Below are 14505 nucleotides of genomic sequence, written 5' to 3'. Positions count from 1 at the left end.
TCAGCCTTCTCCTTCCTCCACCCACTTTCTAGAGGCCAGCCCTGCCTCCTGTCCTGAGACCAGTTCCCTGGGGAGCACCAGCTGACTGTGTCCGGCATGACCCTTGCCCTGGTCTCATTGTGTGGTTCCAGCTGCCAGCTCCCTGCCCCGCCAGTCTTCTGTGCCAGGACCATATCCCAAGGGTTGCCCTCCGCAAGCCCTCAGCCTCCCTGGGAACTTGGGTTTGCAGTGTGTTTTCGGAGGCGTGACCTGTGGATGTGCGTGCCCACACACACACCTGTGGACACACAACTCTACATGCCCCACTAGATTCAAGGCTCACTCTGTGCTGGGTGGGCCCTGCTCTAAGTATTTCACCTGCATTAGTTGCTCTCACTCTCACACTGGCCCTGCCCTGCCAGGTAGACGCTATTACTACTCCCATCCTTACCGAGTTATTAGCCCATTTTCACAGACCCGCAACCCAAGAAATAAGGAGGTTAAATAATTTGCCCAGAGTTACGAGGCATGGAGCTGGGATTTGAGCTCAGGCCCTATGGCTCTAACCACTATACAAACTGTGTAGGTATGGACATACAGCTATTTAGACACGTGCAACCACGGAGTAGCAGCATGAGTCAGAGCAGGGGCATGTTGCTCAACGTTTAACACCCAGCTCTCAAACAAAAAAGCCGCCTTGGGATCCCTAGGTGGCTCAGTGGTTTAGCGCCTGCCTTCAACCCAGCAGGTGATCCTGGGGACCCAGGATGGAGTCCCGCATCAGGCTCCCTGCATGGGGCCTGCTTCTCCCTCTGCCTGTGTCTCTGCCTCTCTCTCTCTCTCTGGGTCTCTCATGAATAAATAAATAAAATCTTTAAAAAAAAAAAAAAAGAAAAGCCGCCTGGTTTGTAATGTTTGTCAGTATCTATAGTGTAAACAATCCTCCCATGGCCAATTTCTGGCTACCAACATGTCACTGAATTAAAGGAGGTACTGGGGAGAGATGTACAGTACCACACCATTAAACCCTATTTCCACCCTATTGATGTAATAGAAGTAAATCAGCTCTAGACCATAGACGGTAGTGAAATGTAGTAAAATAACTAGCAGTGATGACTTTGGAGTGTTTATTACCTTTGTTTTTTTTTTAAGATTTTATTTTATATTTGAGAGAGAGAGAGTGCACGTGCAGGCATGTGTGCAGGAGCATGGAGAGGGGCAGAGGGAGAAGCAGAGAATCTCAAGTAGACTCCAAGCTGAGTGGAGCCTGATGTGGGGCTCTATCTCACGACCCTGAGATCATGACCTGAGCAGAAACCAAGAGTCTGACACTCTACCAACTGAGCCACCCAGACACCCAGTACCTTTGTTTTTAAAATAAACTATTCATAAAAATAAAATAAAATAAAATAAAATAAAATAAAATAAAATAAAATAAAATAAAATAAAATAAAATAAAATAAAATAAAATAAAATAAAACAAAACTATTCAGGGGTGCCTGGGTGGCTCAGTCAGTTAAGCGTCTGCCTTCGGCTCAGTCATGATCCCAGGGTCCTGGGATCAAGTCCCACACCGGGCTCCTTGCTCAGCAGAGAGCCTGTGTCTCTTCCTTTGCCTGCTGCTCCCCCTGCTTGCGCTCGCTCTCTCTCTCACTCTGTCAAATAAATATCTTAAATATATATAATTTATTTAATTCTAAGCATATCATTTAAAATTTTTTTAAAGTACCTTTCATGAGGGAAAGTAATCTTTCTCTCTCTTTTTATTTTTTATTTTTTTTTAAATATTTTATTTATTTATTTAGGATAGTCACAGAGAGAGAGAGAGAGGCAGAGACACAGGCAGAGGGAGAAGCAGGCTCCATGCACCGGGAGCCTGACGTGGGATTCGATCCCGGGTCTCCAGGATCGCGCCCTGGGCCAAAGGCAGGCGCCAAACCGCTGAGCCACCCAGGGATTCCCCACATCATTTAATTTTTAAAATAAATGGCTCTACATAGGGAATGTAGTCAGTGACATCTTAACAGCATCGTATGGTGACAGGTGGTAGTCACACTTGTGGTGAGCACTGCATAATATAGAGATTTGGTGAATCACTATGTTGTACACCTGAAACTAATGTAACATTGGCTGTCAACTAGAGTCAATTAAGAAAATACCATAATGGCTGTATTTAACAACCAGCTTGCAAAATTCCTGAAAAATCAACAATGGATATTATGCTGGTTGCAGCTCACCACTGGGTGTGTGTCTCTGTATGTCACACTGTACAACTGGGTCATGTTGGAAAAGAACAGCCATGAGCCGGGTTGGAGCTGGGCTTACAAAGCCAGGTGCAAGAGTTGCCAGGTGTGTCTACCTGTATACAGGGATGGGATGTGCAGCCAGCAGTACCTTTGGTATGTGTGGAGCTGTGTATATGCAGCTCCAAGCAGTGTGTCCATCTCTGTGCGATGATGCCCGTGTTAAAATCCTTGAATGTGTAAGTATGACTGTTTGCTAAATCTGTAGCTTTGCATGTATGGGGGTGGCTGTGCTGTGCACTCACGTGTGTGTCTTCCTGGAAGTATAATGGTCAGTGCGTCTGTCACATTAGCACCAGTGGCCATGTCTCACGTCCAGTTCTGTGTATAGATGCTTGTCTGGCTATTGCTGTGCGTGGCTGTGTGTGCCTAGCCGTGTTTGTTGTGTGTAATTATGTGTATGTGTAGCTGTGGCTGTTGGTGTTTGGCTGTATGTCTGAAGCTGCTTCAGTTGTACACTCACAGCATCTGACAAAAGCCCTAAGCAAGTTGCTGGGACTTCAGCAATTGGAAGCGAGTCCCAGGCTTGAGCTGCAACGTGGAGGATCCGTCTTATTACAGGAAGTGTGTCCTCCTCTCCCTAACCACTGCTGGGCGGGCCCACATTTGCTCCCAGAGCAGGCCCCACCTCTCTCGGCCACAGGCCCAGAGCTCTGTGCCCACCCAGATGCTGCCAAGAGCCCAGGCGCAGACGTGGCTGCAGAGGAGCTCTGTGCTACAGAGACCCTGCGGCCAGACCTGCCTCTTTCCTGGAGAGACTTCTGGGTAGTTCCACAGGAATCCATTCCCAAGACATACAGTTTCCTCTTCCCATTTCACAGAAGAAGAAATTGAGGCCCAGAAAGGGAAAGCAGACTGGGGAGCGTAGGGCCATAAAAGGCGTGAGGCGGGGAGGGCAGGGCAGGTCTCCTCCTCTTCAGTCGGAGCTCTAAATCCCCCAAGCTGCCTTTCCTCAGGTGTCCCTGTACCCCCTCACCCCCCCACCCCTTAGCCTAGAATCTCCTGGCCCAAGCCTGGGGTCAGCAAGGCACAGGGCTGTGATGTGGAATTTAGCTCCGAAGACCTGGGCTGAGCTCTACGACTCCTGGTTGGGAAAGTGCCCATTGACTCCAGGCTCAGTTTCACTGGCTTTGGAGGATCTGGGAATGTGGGGTGGGTGGAGGCTGGGCGTGTAAAGGTGATGGGCTCCCAGCATCCCGCAGGTTTCTCTGTCCCGCCTGGCTGTGCAAAAGCCAAGTGTCATTCTGTAGCTCTCGGAAAGCACCCGTGCAGTCCTCCCCAGGGCTTCCCATCTCTTCCACCCTCACCACTCCAAGCAGAGACACTCCTTCCCAGGAGGTAGATAATCTCATCTCCTTCTTAGGGTGAGGAAGCTGGTAGACTCTGGTCTTTATACAGACACCAACTCTGTGTCTGCTCTAGGGCTGCTGGACACTCCAGGGCTCTAGTGATTCTTGGTGCTAACCTGGTCTAAAACCTCCCTTAGGGGCCATCTCTTTTGCAGAATGGGCTGGAAAGACGGGTCCTGTTCCAGCCGGAGGCTACGGATGGTGGGACGAGAAGGGCCCCGGTCCAGGGTGAGGTGGGGGAGCAGTCCCAAGGGCGACGCTCTCCTCTCTTCCCTCCCCGGGTGTGCCCAGGCCCTCCGAGACCCAAGGCCAAGTTTGCTCTGGCCAGGCAACTCCGTGGCCGCCCGCCCGCTTGAGGCAAAGATCACGGTGAAGATCAAACATTAACTTCAAGTCCAGGGCCCCGCAGGTAGGGCCGTGGGATCCCCTCGGGTCGGGCTCCTCCTCCCGCGGGCCCCCGCAGCCCAGGCCCGCAGCCCCTCCCGCCCCGCGGCCCGAGGGCGCTGCGGCTGCCCCGGCACCTGTTCGGGGCCCCCCCCCCGCCCGCCCGCGGGGCCCCGCCCTGCGGCCAACTTAAGGGAAAGCTGCGAGCAGAGCCGCTCCTGGCGCCCGCAGCTGGGAGGCTGTGGGACCCGCGGTCACAAGGGGGGCTCTGACCCAGATCCACTAGTGGGGTGAGAGGCACAGAGGCGGCTCGGCACCCCGCATCGGCTCAAGTTCCTCTGCCCCTTCTCGGGCCACCCGGGGTTTTGTAATCCATCCCCCCCCCCCCCCGCCCTCCGCCGTCCCCCTCCCCGCCCCGCTGTCGCCGCCACTCCCGGTACTTTGCACACGCCTCGAGTGCTGGGACTTCCAAAGTCCTTTCGCAGGTCCCCCGGCTCTTCGCTCGCTTTGCCTGGCCCTGCATAAGCTGCCCGGGGCCCCTGGACCCCTCTTTCCCAGAGGGGCGTGCACCAGCGCCGTTTGGGGCCCCGCACCACGGGGCCGGCGCCCGGGGCCACGCACACGCCCCCCGGGGCTCCCGGCAGTGCCCCCGGGGCGCTGAGCCCTGCGCCAGCCGCGCCTCCCTCGGGCCCGGCGCCCCGCACGCGCCTCCCGGGCGCCGGGCCAGCACGCGCCCCCGGGACTCCGGCTCGCACGCGCCGCGCCTCCGGGGGCGGGGGCCCCAGCGCCGCGGCCTCACCGAGTTCTTCCTGGCCACCATCTTCTCCAGCTTCCTGGCGATCCGCAGCAGCTCCTCTTCCTGGCCCATGCTGGCGCACGACGCCCGGCCGGCCGAGGGGCCCGGGGCCGCGGGAGCGCAAGGGCGGCGGGCGCGCGACCGCGCGGGCCCCAAACCCGCAGGACGCACACGCCCGGGGCGGGGGCCGGGCCCTCCCACACCCCCGCGGCCCGCCCGCCTCGCGGCCGCAGGGGGAGGGGTGACGGCGCTAAATATAGACCTCAAGGACTCGCCCGGGCAAAGTCTGCCCGCGCCGCCGGGCCGCCTCCCAGGGGGACGAGGCCGCGAGACGGGGCCCTCCGCCTCGGCCCTGCTGCCGAAGGGAGGCTGCGCTGCGGGGGCGCCGCGGGCCCGACACCGGAGCCTGGCGCCCGAGGGGCCCCCAGCGCCCCGGGACGAGTCCTGGCTCCCGCGTCTTTGCACCGTCGCAGCTCGAAGCGGCGGACCTAGCTCCGTCCTGCGCCCCGGCGCGGGCTGCTCGGTGCCCTCGGGTCATGTTTCGTGCGCGGTCCTTAAATCCAGCTCTGCTGCACCGGTGCTCGCTCCTCCGCGCACACGGCCTGTGGACACGTGGCTCCAGGCCCTCTGGTTCCGTCTATTTTGCTTGTTGCGAGGAGGTTTTGTATTTCTAATAAGCTCCGAGTGCGACCGGCCGGGCTGCCCCTGGGACTGCTTTCTGAGCAGTGAGGGTTTGGGAGATTCTTAATGCACCAGACTTTGCGAAATACCGATCCAGCTGCATGGGTGCCCGTTATTTATTCAAGGTCAGGTTACTACCTCCCCAGTGGGATTGGGTTTGGAGGGGTCATCTTCCGTGAAAGGAAGCAAACAGAATTGTGCCCCCCCCCCCCCCCCACGGCTGTGCGCACATCTGTGTTTCTCTAGAACGACCTTCCAAGCGTGCCCCCGGCAGACCTGGGAAGAGTCCTGAACTAGTGAGCTTCATGAACACAAAATGATCCTTTTCAGTGGGAGACGCGCTTAGGGACCCCCAGGGGAGGCGTGAAAAGTGATCAGTGCCGTGTACACAGTAGGGCGCTGTTGCTTGGGGTGTTCCGTGACATCTCCAGACTTTCCTGGGAGAACTTTTTTTCCATCCCGGCCTGGATCACCACTCATCTGGCTTCTAACTGCTGCTGCTGAGACTATGGTAGGAAGGGGTGGGGTTTTTTTTCTTTCATTAAACAAATGCGTTTTGAGTGTTCAAGTGATAAACAAGACAGACTAGTCCCAGCAAGCTTGAGATGCAGTCTAAGGGCAAGAGGAAACCTAAGCAAATTTGGACACAATCAATTCTGTATTATCACAACTGGGATGAGGGTCAGAAAGAAATGAGGATACCTTAAGGACACATCTGAGGGGACCTGCACCAGTGGAGGTGTCATCTGCTCTGAAGAAACGAAGTTTAAACTTTGGGCAGAAGTGCAGGGTGGGAATTGGGGGCAGGAAGGGAGTGTTCACATAAGAGATGAAGGAACATTCATTCGACATATGTTTATTGAGCACCTACTACATGCCCAGCAGTTCCAGCCCTGGGCATCCAGAGGACCAAAACAGTCCTCCAGGAGTTCTGAATGTGCCAGGCTTAGGGATGGGAGTGTGCTTGGCGTGTCAGGGTCAGAAGAACTGAAATATTGGTGGGGCTGTAGCATTGAGGTGGGTTTGGGAGGAAATAGGGGAGAAAGCCAGAGATGAGTGGGGTCTGACAACACCTGCATTGGGGCCACTTTTAGGAGGTTAGATTATCAGTTTGGGATGGGAGTTTGAGCAACTCCCAGGTGGGTTGAAGGGACAGCGGTCTGCAGTTACTTAGGATTGCCTCCTCCTCCTTCCTCCTCCTCCTCCTCCTCCTCCTCCTCCTCCTCCTCCTCCTCCTCCTCCTCCTCCTCCTCTTCTTCTTCTTCTTCTTCTTCTTCTTCTTCTTCTTCTTCTTCTTCTTCTTCTTCTTCTTCTTCTTCTTCAAGATTTTATTTTCAAGTAACCTCACCCAATGTGGGGCTCAAACTTAAAACCCTGAGATCAAGAGTCACATACTCCTGACTGAGCCGGCCAGGTGCTCCAAGATTCCATTTTAAAAAATAAACAGAGTTGATTTTTCTCAAACTTCCACACAGTTCCCACCCTGAGTTGTATGACCTCAGCACAAGCCAAGACATCTACATCATCAAGACTCAAAGGACCCTAAGTAAACATAAAGACCAACCCCTCCACTGTACAGATGGGAAGACTGAGCCTCAGAGAAGCCCAGGGTTGCACAGTTCAACCGTATCAGACACTGTTGGTACCTACCATATTCCCTGTCTACTCGTCCTCTCTTAGAGGTCACAGCAGGCAGTTCCTGGATGCATCACCTTCCCACGTTTTGGAATGAGGGCTTCAGAGCAGGCTGGAGGTGCTTGGGAATTAACACCCCCAGGAAAGACCCCTCAGCTAGCGAGAGACCAGTGTCACTTTCAGTGGGACAACTCAGAAATATGTTTTTTTTTTTTTTAAGCAATTTCTACACCCAATGTGGGGCTCGAACTCACAACCCGGAGATCAAGTCTCATGTTCTATTGACTGAGCCAGCCAGGCGCCCTGAAGACATGTTCTAATCCATCGTCTCTCAAAGGTCCCCAAGATAAACCCTAGTTCAGTATAGTAACCTCTCATTAACACACTCCCTATTGCTTTTTGACCTACTGTTCCAGTCCTTACCTCATTATGGTTCCTGGGATCACTTTGTAAATAATAAACTACTTGCCCCCAAATCTTTGTCTCTGGGGACCTCAAATTGAGACAAGGACTGTGGCAGACTTCAACTGCTGGTCTCCCCATCCCCCCCACCCCACAGCATATTTCCTCTGCACTGGTGCTTCTTCACCTGGGCGCTGTTAACAGTCTGGAATTCTGGATAGGATGATGCAGTGTTGTGGGGCTGACCTGTGTACCATGGGATGGTTACCAGCACCCCTGACTTTTAGCCACTAGATGCCAGTAGCACCTTCCAGTTGGGAGTGGTCCAAAAAAAAAGTCTGCATTGCCAAACATCCCCCAGGGCAAAATTGCCCCAGGTTACAAACTGTTTGCACTGCTGCAAACCCCGCCCTCTTCCTTAGTAGATCCAGAGAAAGAATTCCAGGCCCTAGGATTCCTACCTAGTCCCTATTGTTCGTCAGATCACACAAATGGAACTACTGGAATTTAATTTAAAAAAATCTTTTATTAGAGATGTGTGGAATAACAAGTCTGAGATGAGCAAAACCAGACACTGGAGGGCCCAGCAGACAGCCCTGCTCCTGTGGGATCCCAGACCAGTCAGGTCTCCAGGGTAAACAGCCCAGCCTCCAGGGCCAGACTGCTTCGTTGGCCATTGGCACCCGCTGGCCTCTCCTGTTTGGCCTGGCCCATCCCTGCCAGGGCCCAGCGCCCGGTGCCCATACAACTGTGTTAGAGACTGATGATGGCGTAGCTGTATCTGCTTTCAAATATGGGGCTGAAAGTCACGGTGACACTTCTGGGACTGGGAAGCAGAACCTTCAGTCCCTGCCCTCCTGTTCTTATTTTCTCCTTCCTCCGTTCTTAGCTCTTTCCTTCCCCAAGACTGGAAGGCTCCTGAGTTGACCAAAGAAAAAAGAGAGAAGGGAAGATCAATCATCCCAGACCATTCCTTTCCTTCCTGCTGCATCAAGGAGAGTAGGCAAATAGGGGTTACTCCTAGTCTACACTTCCTGGCTGGGGAATTGGACAGAGGTCCCCGGGAAGGCTGTGCTGTCCCTCGAAAGGAGTGCTATTGAGTGTTTACCTAACAGCCAGTACCGCATGAGCACTGGCCAACCAGAATGGATGTGAGCTGTAGATGGTGTAATGTCACGTCGGTGTAAGCCAGCTGATCACCTGTCTGCCCCTGGGCCTGGGACCATTCCCTGGAATCCAGCCCTGCCCATTCCCAAGCCCAGCCTTTGGGATCAGTGTCCCAGCAAGGGACCACATCTGTAAGACCCTTATCTTACTCATGTGGCATCTGGACATAGAGAGGAACTCAGTAAAGGAATACTAGATCGATGGATGTTCAAGAAGACAGTCCCTTGGGGCCAGAATCCCTGGTCTGGATGATGAAGGTGGGCTGGTCCCACTGTTATGTAGCCCCCAGACTGATGGGAGAAACACAGTTCTGGTCTGAGGAGACTGAGGGTTCTGCAGCCACAGCTAGCTCAAGAGCACTCCGACCCAGCCGTAGGGCTCCCTGGGTGGTGACGGGATAGAGAGGAAGAGCTGCCATCAGGCCTAACTTGGAAGGATCCCAAATCCTTGCAGGGGGCGTAGGCCCATGGCAGGGAGGAAGGCCAGCCCCAGATGCACAAGGGACAGACAGAGCAAGACCCAAGGGAACAGACACTTCAGTTCCCCGGTCCTGTGGGCTCAAGTCCCAGCTCTGAACATTGGGATCCAACATGGGGGTAGTTCAGGCATGTAAGGGCCAGCAAGGAGCTAGTCTTGTAAAAGCTGCACAGAGTTTCCAGGAAAACCCCCATCCTTGGGCCCTCTCCTTCAGTGGAGCCAGCCTGTGGAGAGAAGAATGAAGACTGACATTTTCTGAGTGCCTGTATTATACACCAGCTGTTTATCTCCCTCAGTTCCATCACTGTCCTATGATAGATTCATGAAATCATCCCCATTTAACAGACAATGAAACTGACGCTTGAAGAAGCCAAGCCACTTTTCTGAGGCCCCTACCTCCTACAGCCCGAGCTCTTCTTATCACACCCATCTGAACGACCAGTATCTACTAAATGCTGGGCGATGGTACCTGGTTGTAGACACAGATCGGTGTCTGGTGCCTGACTTTGATGGAGTGAAGATGACCAATTCCTCAGAGATACCCAACTCCTGGCCCTGCTGTCTCCCACTCCCAGAGCAGACAACCACAGCCACCCCTGAGGGACCCCAGGGGAACACGGAGCAGGAGTTTCATTCTCAGCCACGCTGGCTCTGTCCTGTGCCCACTCCCCGGTTCCTCAACTAACTGTGGGTAACTGTGAGATACTTCGTGATTCAGTCAGGTTAAGGGTGACAGCTCTTGCCTCGTCCCTGTCACATCTCTATGCCTGGGGGCTGGCAGCGTGAGAGGATTCCAGGAGACTCCTAATCAACGGGACAGTTAGGCAAACCATGGGCCGGTACAGGCTGCCCTAATCCCACCTCATCTGCAGGGCAGTGAGCCACCAGCCTGGCTGACACAGGTTTGCTAACCTCCCCTGTTATCCAGAGCTCGGGCCTCATCACCTCTGCCGTCCCTCAGGACCTGGGCTCTCTCCAGCTTCATGAGTCCTGGGCTGGAGTGGGAAGGGGGTACACCAGGACAGGGACTGGCCAAACTGTGGCCACCTGGCCTCATATGTACCCCAGTCACAGGGAGAGGTCCTCTACCCCAACCACCTACTGTTGACTAACTCTTGCCTCCTATGGGTCCTGCCACCACCCCTCAAACCACAGTCCCAGAGCTCATACCGGCATGCTCCTTCTGGGCAGAGGCTGCCTGGTTGAGGGACGATCTTCCAGGCTCCAGCCCACCCCGCCGATAGGAACGAGTGCTCTCGGAGCTGGAAGGCAGGGAAAGGCCAAGGTGACCTCATGCCAGCCTCTTAGAGAGGGGGAGAAAGAGCTCAGATATAGGCTGGGGCCTAAGACAGGTGGGTAGAGAGTCCTCCAGGCTCCTAGCTGGGTCCATTACAGGCTGCAGAGGCCTGGAACTAGCCTCCTGAGGGCTCTGGAGCTTTCTTGTATCTACTCCCCAAGCTCCAAATTGAAAGGGTTCTTTGCAGGGCAGGGAGGACTGGATCGTGGGCTGGAGAAGGGACACAGCCAAGATTCCACCGAGGACCTCTGGAAGCTCCATGGGCAGGACTGGGCCTTCTCTATTCCATCTGCAGCGGTCTGGGTCCCAGGCTCCTTCCCAGCTTTCCAGGCCAGACTCAGGGGGCAGGTGTGTGAAAGCAAAGGGTCCATTCACCCTCTACTAAGGGCTAGCATATTGCCTTGGTCATGGGCCTCTGAGCTGGGAGGTGTCCCAGTCTTTAGGCAGGCACCATTTACAGGTGGGGAAATAAATGATGTACAGAGGGGTCTGGAAACTTGCTCAGTTGCATAGCTGGGCTCTCACCTGAACCTGACTGGGGGGTACATCTCTGCAGGGGTGGTTCCAGATGTCAGGCTGGGTCGGGAGGGGCCCTCCTCAGAGCTGGATGGGGTTTGGCCTGGACCCGCAGCTTCCACGGGGCTTGTGAGGTTGGAAGTGGTGCAGGGTGGACTGCCTAGGCTCTCAAGGGCCCCAGAGGGCTCTGAGCTCAGGCTGGGGACTTCAGAACGATCTGGAATCAAAAGTGACAAAGCCTGTCTTTATCTCTTACTATCCAACACGGCTGCCCCCCACTCCCCATTTCACCCACCTGTCTGGTGTCCCTGCCAACGTCTCCCCACCATGCTTCTGTCTCATTTGCTCTGAGAGCCAGGCCACACTGATGCACTATCTTGCTTCTGCTCCCCATGCTCCCCAGTTCGGACTCCTCTGTTCATCCCTCAGCTCAGCTCAGGTGCTACCCTGACAGGATGCCTTCCTCAACCACCCGTCAGTCCCAATAGGACATGCCCCTCCCTCTCTTGAGCTCCCACAACCAGCCTGTTCATTCAATGAATAGTTCTTGAGACAGCCAGGTAGGCGCTGTACTAGGTGCAGGAGAAATACTAGTCAACAGAACACTCAGGTTCCTGTCCTTTTGAGATTTACACTCTTTTTTTAGGGAAGGTTGAGTGGGATTTACATTCTATACCATTATGTCGAATATTGTAATGAATCGCACTCCAGCTTTTATTTCCCCCACTAGACTGTGTCTCAGTCATCCCCAAAATACTAGAGACACAGTGGACAGTCAATAAATCCTTCACTCTTTATTTAAGTAAAGCATTGAGGAATTTAGAATAAGACAGATCTGGGTTTGATTCCCACATCGGGGACTTATTAGCTATGGGATCTTGGACACGTTACTTGACATCTCTGTTCCTTTACCCATAAGGAGGATAACCTCGACCTGACAAGTGATTGTGAGGGTAGGAGGGTAGCACGGACTATCACATGCCCTCTTAGTGCACTGGCACCTAGCAGTCCCTCAGGAATGGCATGCTGAGCATTTTTCTGGGCAGCCAACCATACCTCCAGTGGCGTGTCCTGCACGCCCATGGACCATGGTTCGAGAAAGGTTTTTGACCGGCAAAGGTGGAGGGCCGACCTCACTCTGGCTCTGAGGGGCAGCTAGTCCCAGGCTGGCGATGGTCTCATAGGTCTTGTTGCTGAGGTCGATCCTCCCACTGGCCCAGCGGGCCTGGGCTGGGGGCTTCAGGGAGCAGCGCTGCAGAGTCAAAAGTATGGAAGAAAGGACAATCTGGTTCCTCTAATTCAGCCCTACTCCCCTCCCCACCAGGTCCAGTCTGGCTCTTTCTGTCTGCTGTCTAACGAAGGCCCAAGAGACGGGGTGGGGACCCACCTTCTCTTCCTCATCCTCCTCGCTGTCAGAGCCAGGCTCGGTGGAGATTCCCCAAGAGTAGTCCACGTGCAGAGGGAAGGCGAGGGTTCCAGCCTGGGCCTGCTCCAGCTGCCAATAACAAAGCCTTGGCAGTTCAGAGGGTCAGGGGCTCAGCAGAGAGAGAGGAAGGGTCAGGGGCTTCCCCTCCTTTCCTAGACCTCACCAGCTCCTCACACTCCTTGTGTTGCTTCTTCCTGGCTATGTCCAGAGCTGTCTCTCCTGCCTCGTTCACTGTGAGGGGTAAAGTCAAGGGTCATGGTCAGGGTCAAAAGGCATTATAGCTTAGAGGTTAAGATGGGCCTCTGGAATCAGATTGTGTTTGAATCTTGCTTCTGCTACTTCCTGGCTGTACGAACTTGGGCAAGTTACTAAGCCTCCCTGGGCCGTGATTTTCTTATCTATAAAATGAATGTAATACTTGTAACTTTCTGATGACATTGCTGTGAGGGTTTTTTGTTTTGTTTTGTTTTTTAGATTTTTATTTATCTTTTAATGAGAGACACAGAGAGAGAGGCAGAGACACAGGCAGCGGGAAAAGTAGGCTCCCCATGGGGAGCCCAATGCGGGACTCGATCCCAGGACCTCAGGATTATGACCTGAGCCGAAGGCAGATGCTCAACCACTGAGCCACCCAGGCGTCCCTGCTGTGAGGATTAAATGAGTTACCATGTGTAGAGCACCTGGTGCGTTACAAGGCACATGTTAACCAGTAAGTAGTGGCTGTCATTATCACTATTATTTGAGTTCAGCTAGTATTTATTTGGTTAGGTACTTTCAGGAATGTTTATCTTCTCAGCAGGTCTACTAGGTCATATTATACCCATTTTATACATGAGGTTCAAGAGGTGAGTGGACAAATCCCAGGGCCACAGAGGTAGTCAGAGGCAAGCCAGGATTAGAACCCAAGTCTGTCCGCAAAGTCCATGCCTGTTACCAGGGCTCTCAGTCTGGGAAGAAGGCAGGAAGTTCCCACCAGGGGCAGTAGGGATGGGAGTCTTGTGGAGTGGGTGGCCACCCACCTGTGCCAATCGCAGCTCTCCCTTTCAACAGCAGCTTGAGGCAGTCAGGCTGGTTGTAGAGAGCAGCATAGTGCAGAGCGCTGTGGCCGTCTGCAGCCTTGGCATCCAGGTGACCTCTGTGGGTGGGGGGTCAGGGAGGAAGGAGGGGGAATGGACAGGGGAAGGGGTCAAAGTCAGGGGAAAAAAGAGGGAGGGGGAAGGACTGGGGAGAAGACAAAGGGACGGGGGAGAGGGGGAGGATAAGGAGGTGGGTGAGGAGGTGGGCAGATGGGCAGGGAGGTTCTCACCCATTTTGGATGATGAAGTCCACCAGGGGCAGGGAGGCCTGGCTGGCGATTCTGACAGCCAAGTGCAGGGCGAGCTCTCCAGGTGCCTGGGTACACGTCCAGACCTCTGAATTTCCCCCAGTTCACCTGCCTGCAGCCCAGCACTATCCTCTTGAACTCTGGCTGCCCCTGACACCTCCAGATATAAAGCTGCTAGGGCCCCAAGAGAAGAGACTGCAGGGCTGGTACCTCATGTTTGGGACGAGGGTGAGAGACCATTGCTTCACTGCTTCCTTCAGCGGCCCCGTCTCCTCTCGCCCCAGTAATAGGTGCCTCCCAAACTAGGCTTTCTCTCTCTGTGCTTCTTTCTCAAGCTCTCCCACCCAGAGCTCAGCTAACCTCATGCTTTCAGCTATCACTCATTTGCAGGCTGTTCCAAATTCTTACCTCACCTAAGTGCTGCCCCTCCCTGCCCACTGGACAGCCCCACCAAGATATCAGACAGACAGCTCCAAGGCAGGACATCAATTTTCATCTACAGTGAGCAACTCCTGTCAATTCAACCTTTCAAACATCTCTGATACCCTTCCCCTCCTACCCCCATCCCCCGCTCATGTGATGTTTGTTACTAGAATCACCAATGCAATAGCGTTCCCTGATCTAATCTGACTTACCCTTACCCGTTTCCAAGGCTAGTCAAGAAGAAAGATATGAACATTTCTTGCACACATAATATGTGCTTGGCCCTTTATACACACGACTTCATTCTCACTCCAACCCTGTGGGTGCTATCATTAACTCATTTCAC

General features: G+C 54.1%; 2 protein-coding genes across 8 annotated transcripts in view; both read right to left on the bottom strand.

Moving 5' to 3' along the window:
* The window catches only part of TCEA3 (transcription elongation factor A3), a 43138-nt gene extending 37746 nt beyond the window's left edge, over positions 1 to 5392 (bottom strand). For 2 of the 4 annotated variants that reach the window (XM_072827859.1, XM_072827863.1), the window contains exon 1: positions 4815 to 4976. In XM_072827859.1, coding sequence (XP_072683960.1) covers positions 4815 to 4883 — 69 coding nt within the window. In that variant the 5' untranslated portion in view covers positions 4884 to 4976. Of the gene's footprint in view, positions 1 to 4814; positions 4977 to 5299 lie in introns of those variants that run through there. The other 2 variants (XM_072827862.1, XM_072827861.1) reach the window with 2 other exon arrangements.
* A 2643-nt stretch (positions 5393 to 8035) lies between these two features.
* ASAP3 (ArfGAP with SH3 domain, ankyrin repeat and PH domain 3) overlaps positions 8036 to 14505 on the bottom strand; it is a 49376-nt gene continuing 42906 nt past the window's right edge. Inside the window, exons 18-26 of one of the 4 annotated variants that reach the window (XR_012031739.1) lie at positions 13719 to 13804; positions 13432 to 13547; positions 12576 to 12643; positions 12374 to 12481; positions 12043 to 12238; positions 10996 to 11203; positions 10344 to 10435; positions 8846 to 9397; positions 8407 to 8447 (exon numbers count right to left, since the gene is read on the bottom strand). Coding sequence is in view for 3 of the 4 variants with exons in the window: in XM_072827850.1 (XP_072683951.1) it covers positions 8317 to 8447; positions 10344 to 10435; positions 10996 to 11203; positions 12043 to 12238; positions 12374 to 12481; positions 12576 to 12643; positions 13432 to 13547; positions 13719 to 13804 (1005 nt within the window). In the remaining variant the exon portion in view is untranslated. Of the gene's footprint in view, positions 9398 to 10343; positions 10436 to 10995; positions 11204 to 12042; positions 12239 to 12373; positions 12498 to 12575; positions 12644 to 13431; positions 13548 to 13718; positions 13805 to 14505 lie in introns of those variants that run through there. The other 3 variants (XM_072827852.1, XM_072827850.1, XM_072827853.1) reach the window with 3 other exon arrangements.

This window comes from Canis lupus, chromosome 5 (assembly GCF_048164855.1).
Source record: "Canis lupus baileyi chromosome 5, mCanLup2.hap1, whole genome shotgun sequence".
In the NCBI taxonomy this organism is placed as follows: Eukaryota; Metazoa; Chordata; class Mammalia; order Carnivora; family Canidae; genus Canis; species Canis lupus.
Note: the sequence above shows the minus strand (reverse complement) of the source record. Positions and strands in the feature narration are given on the sequence as shown.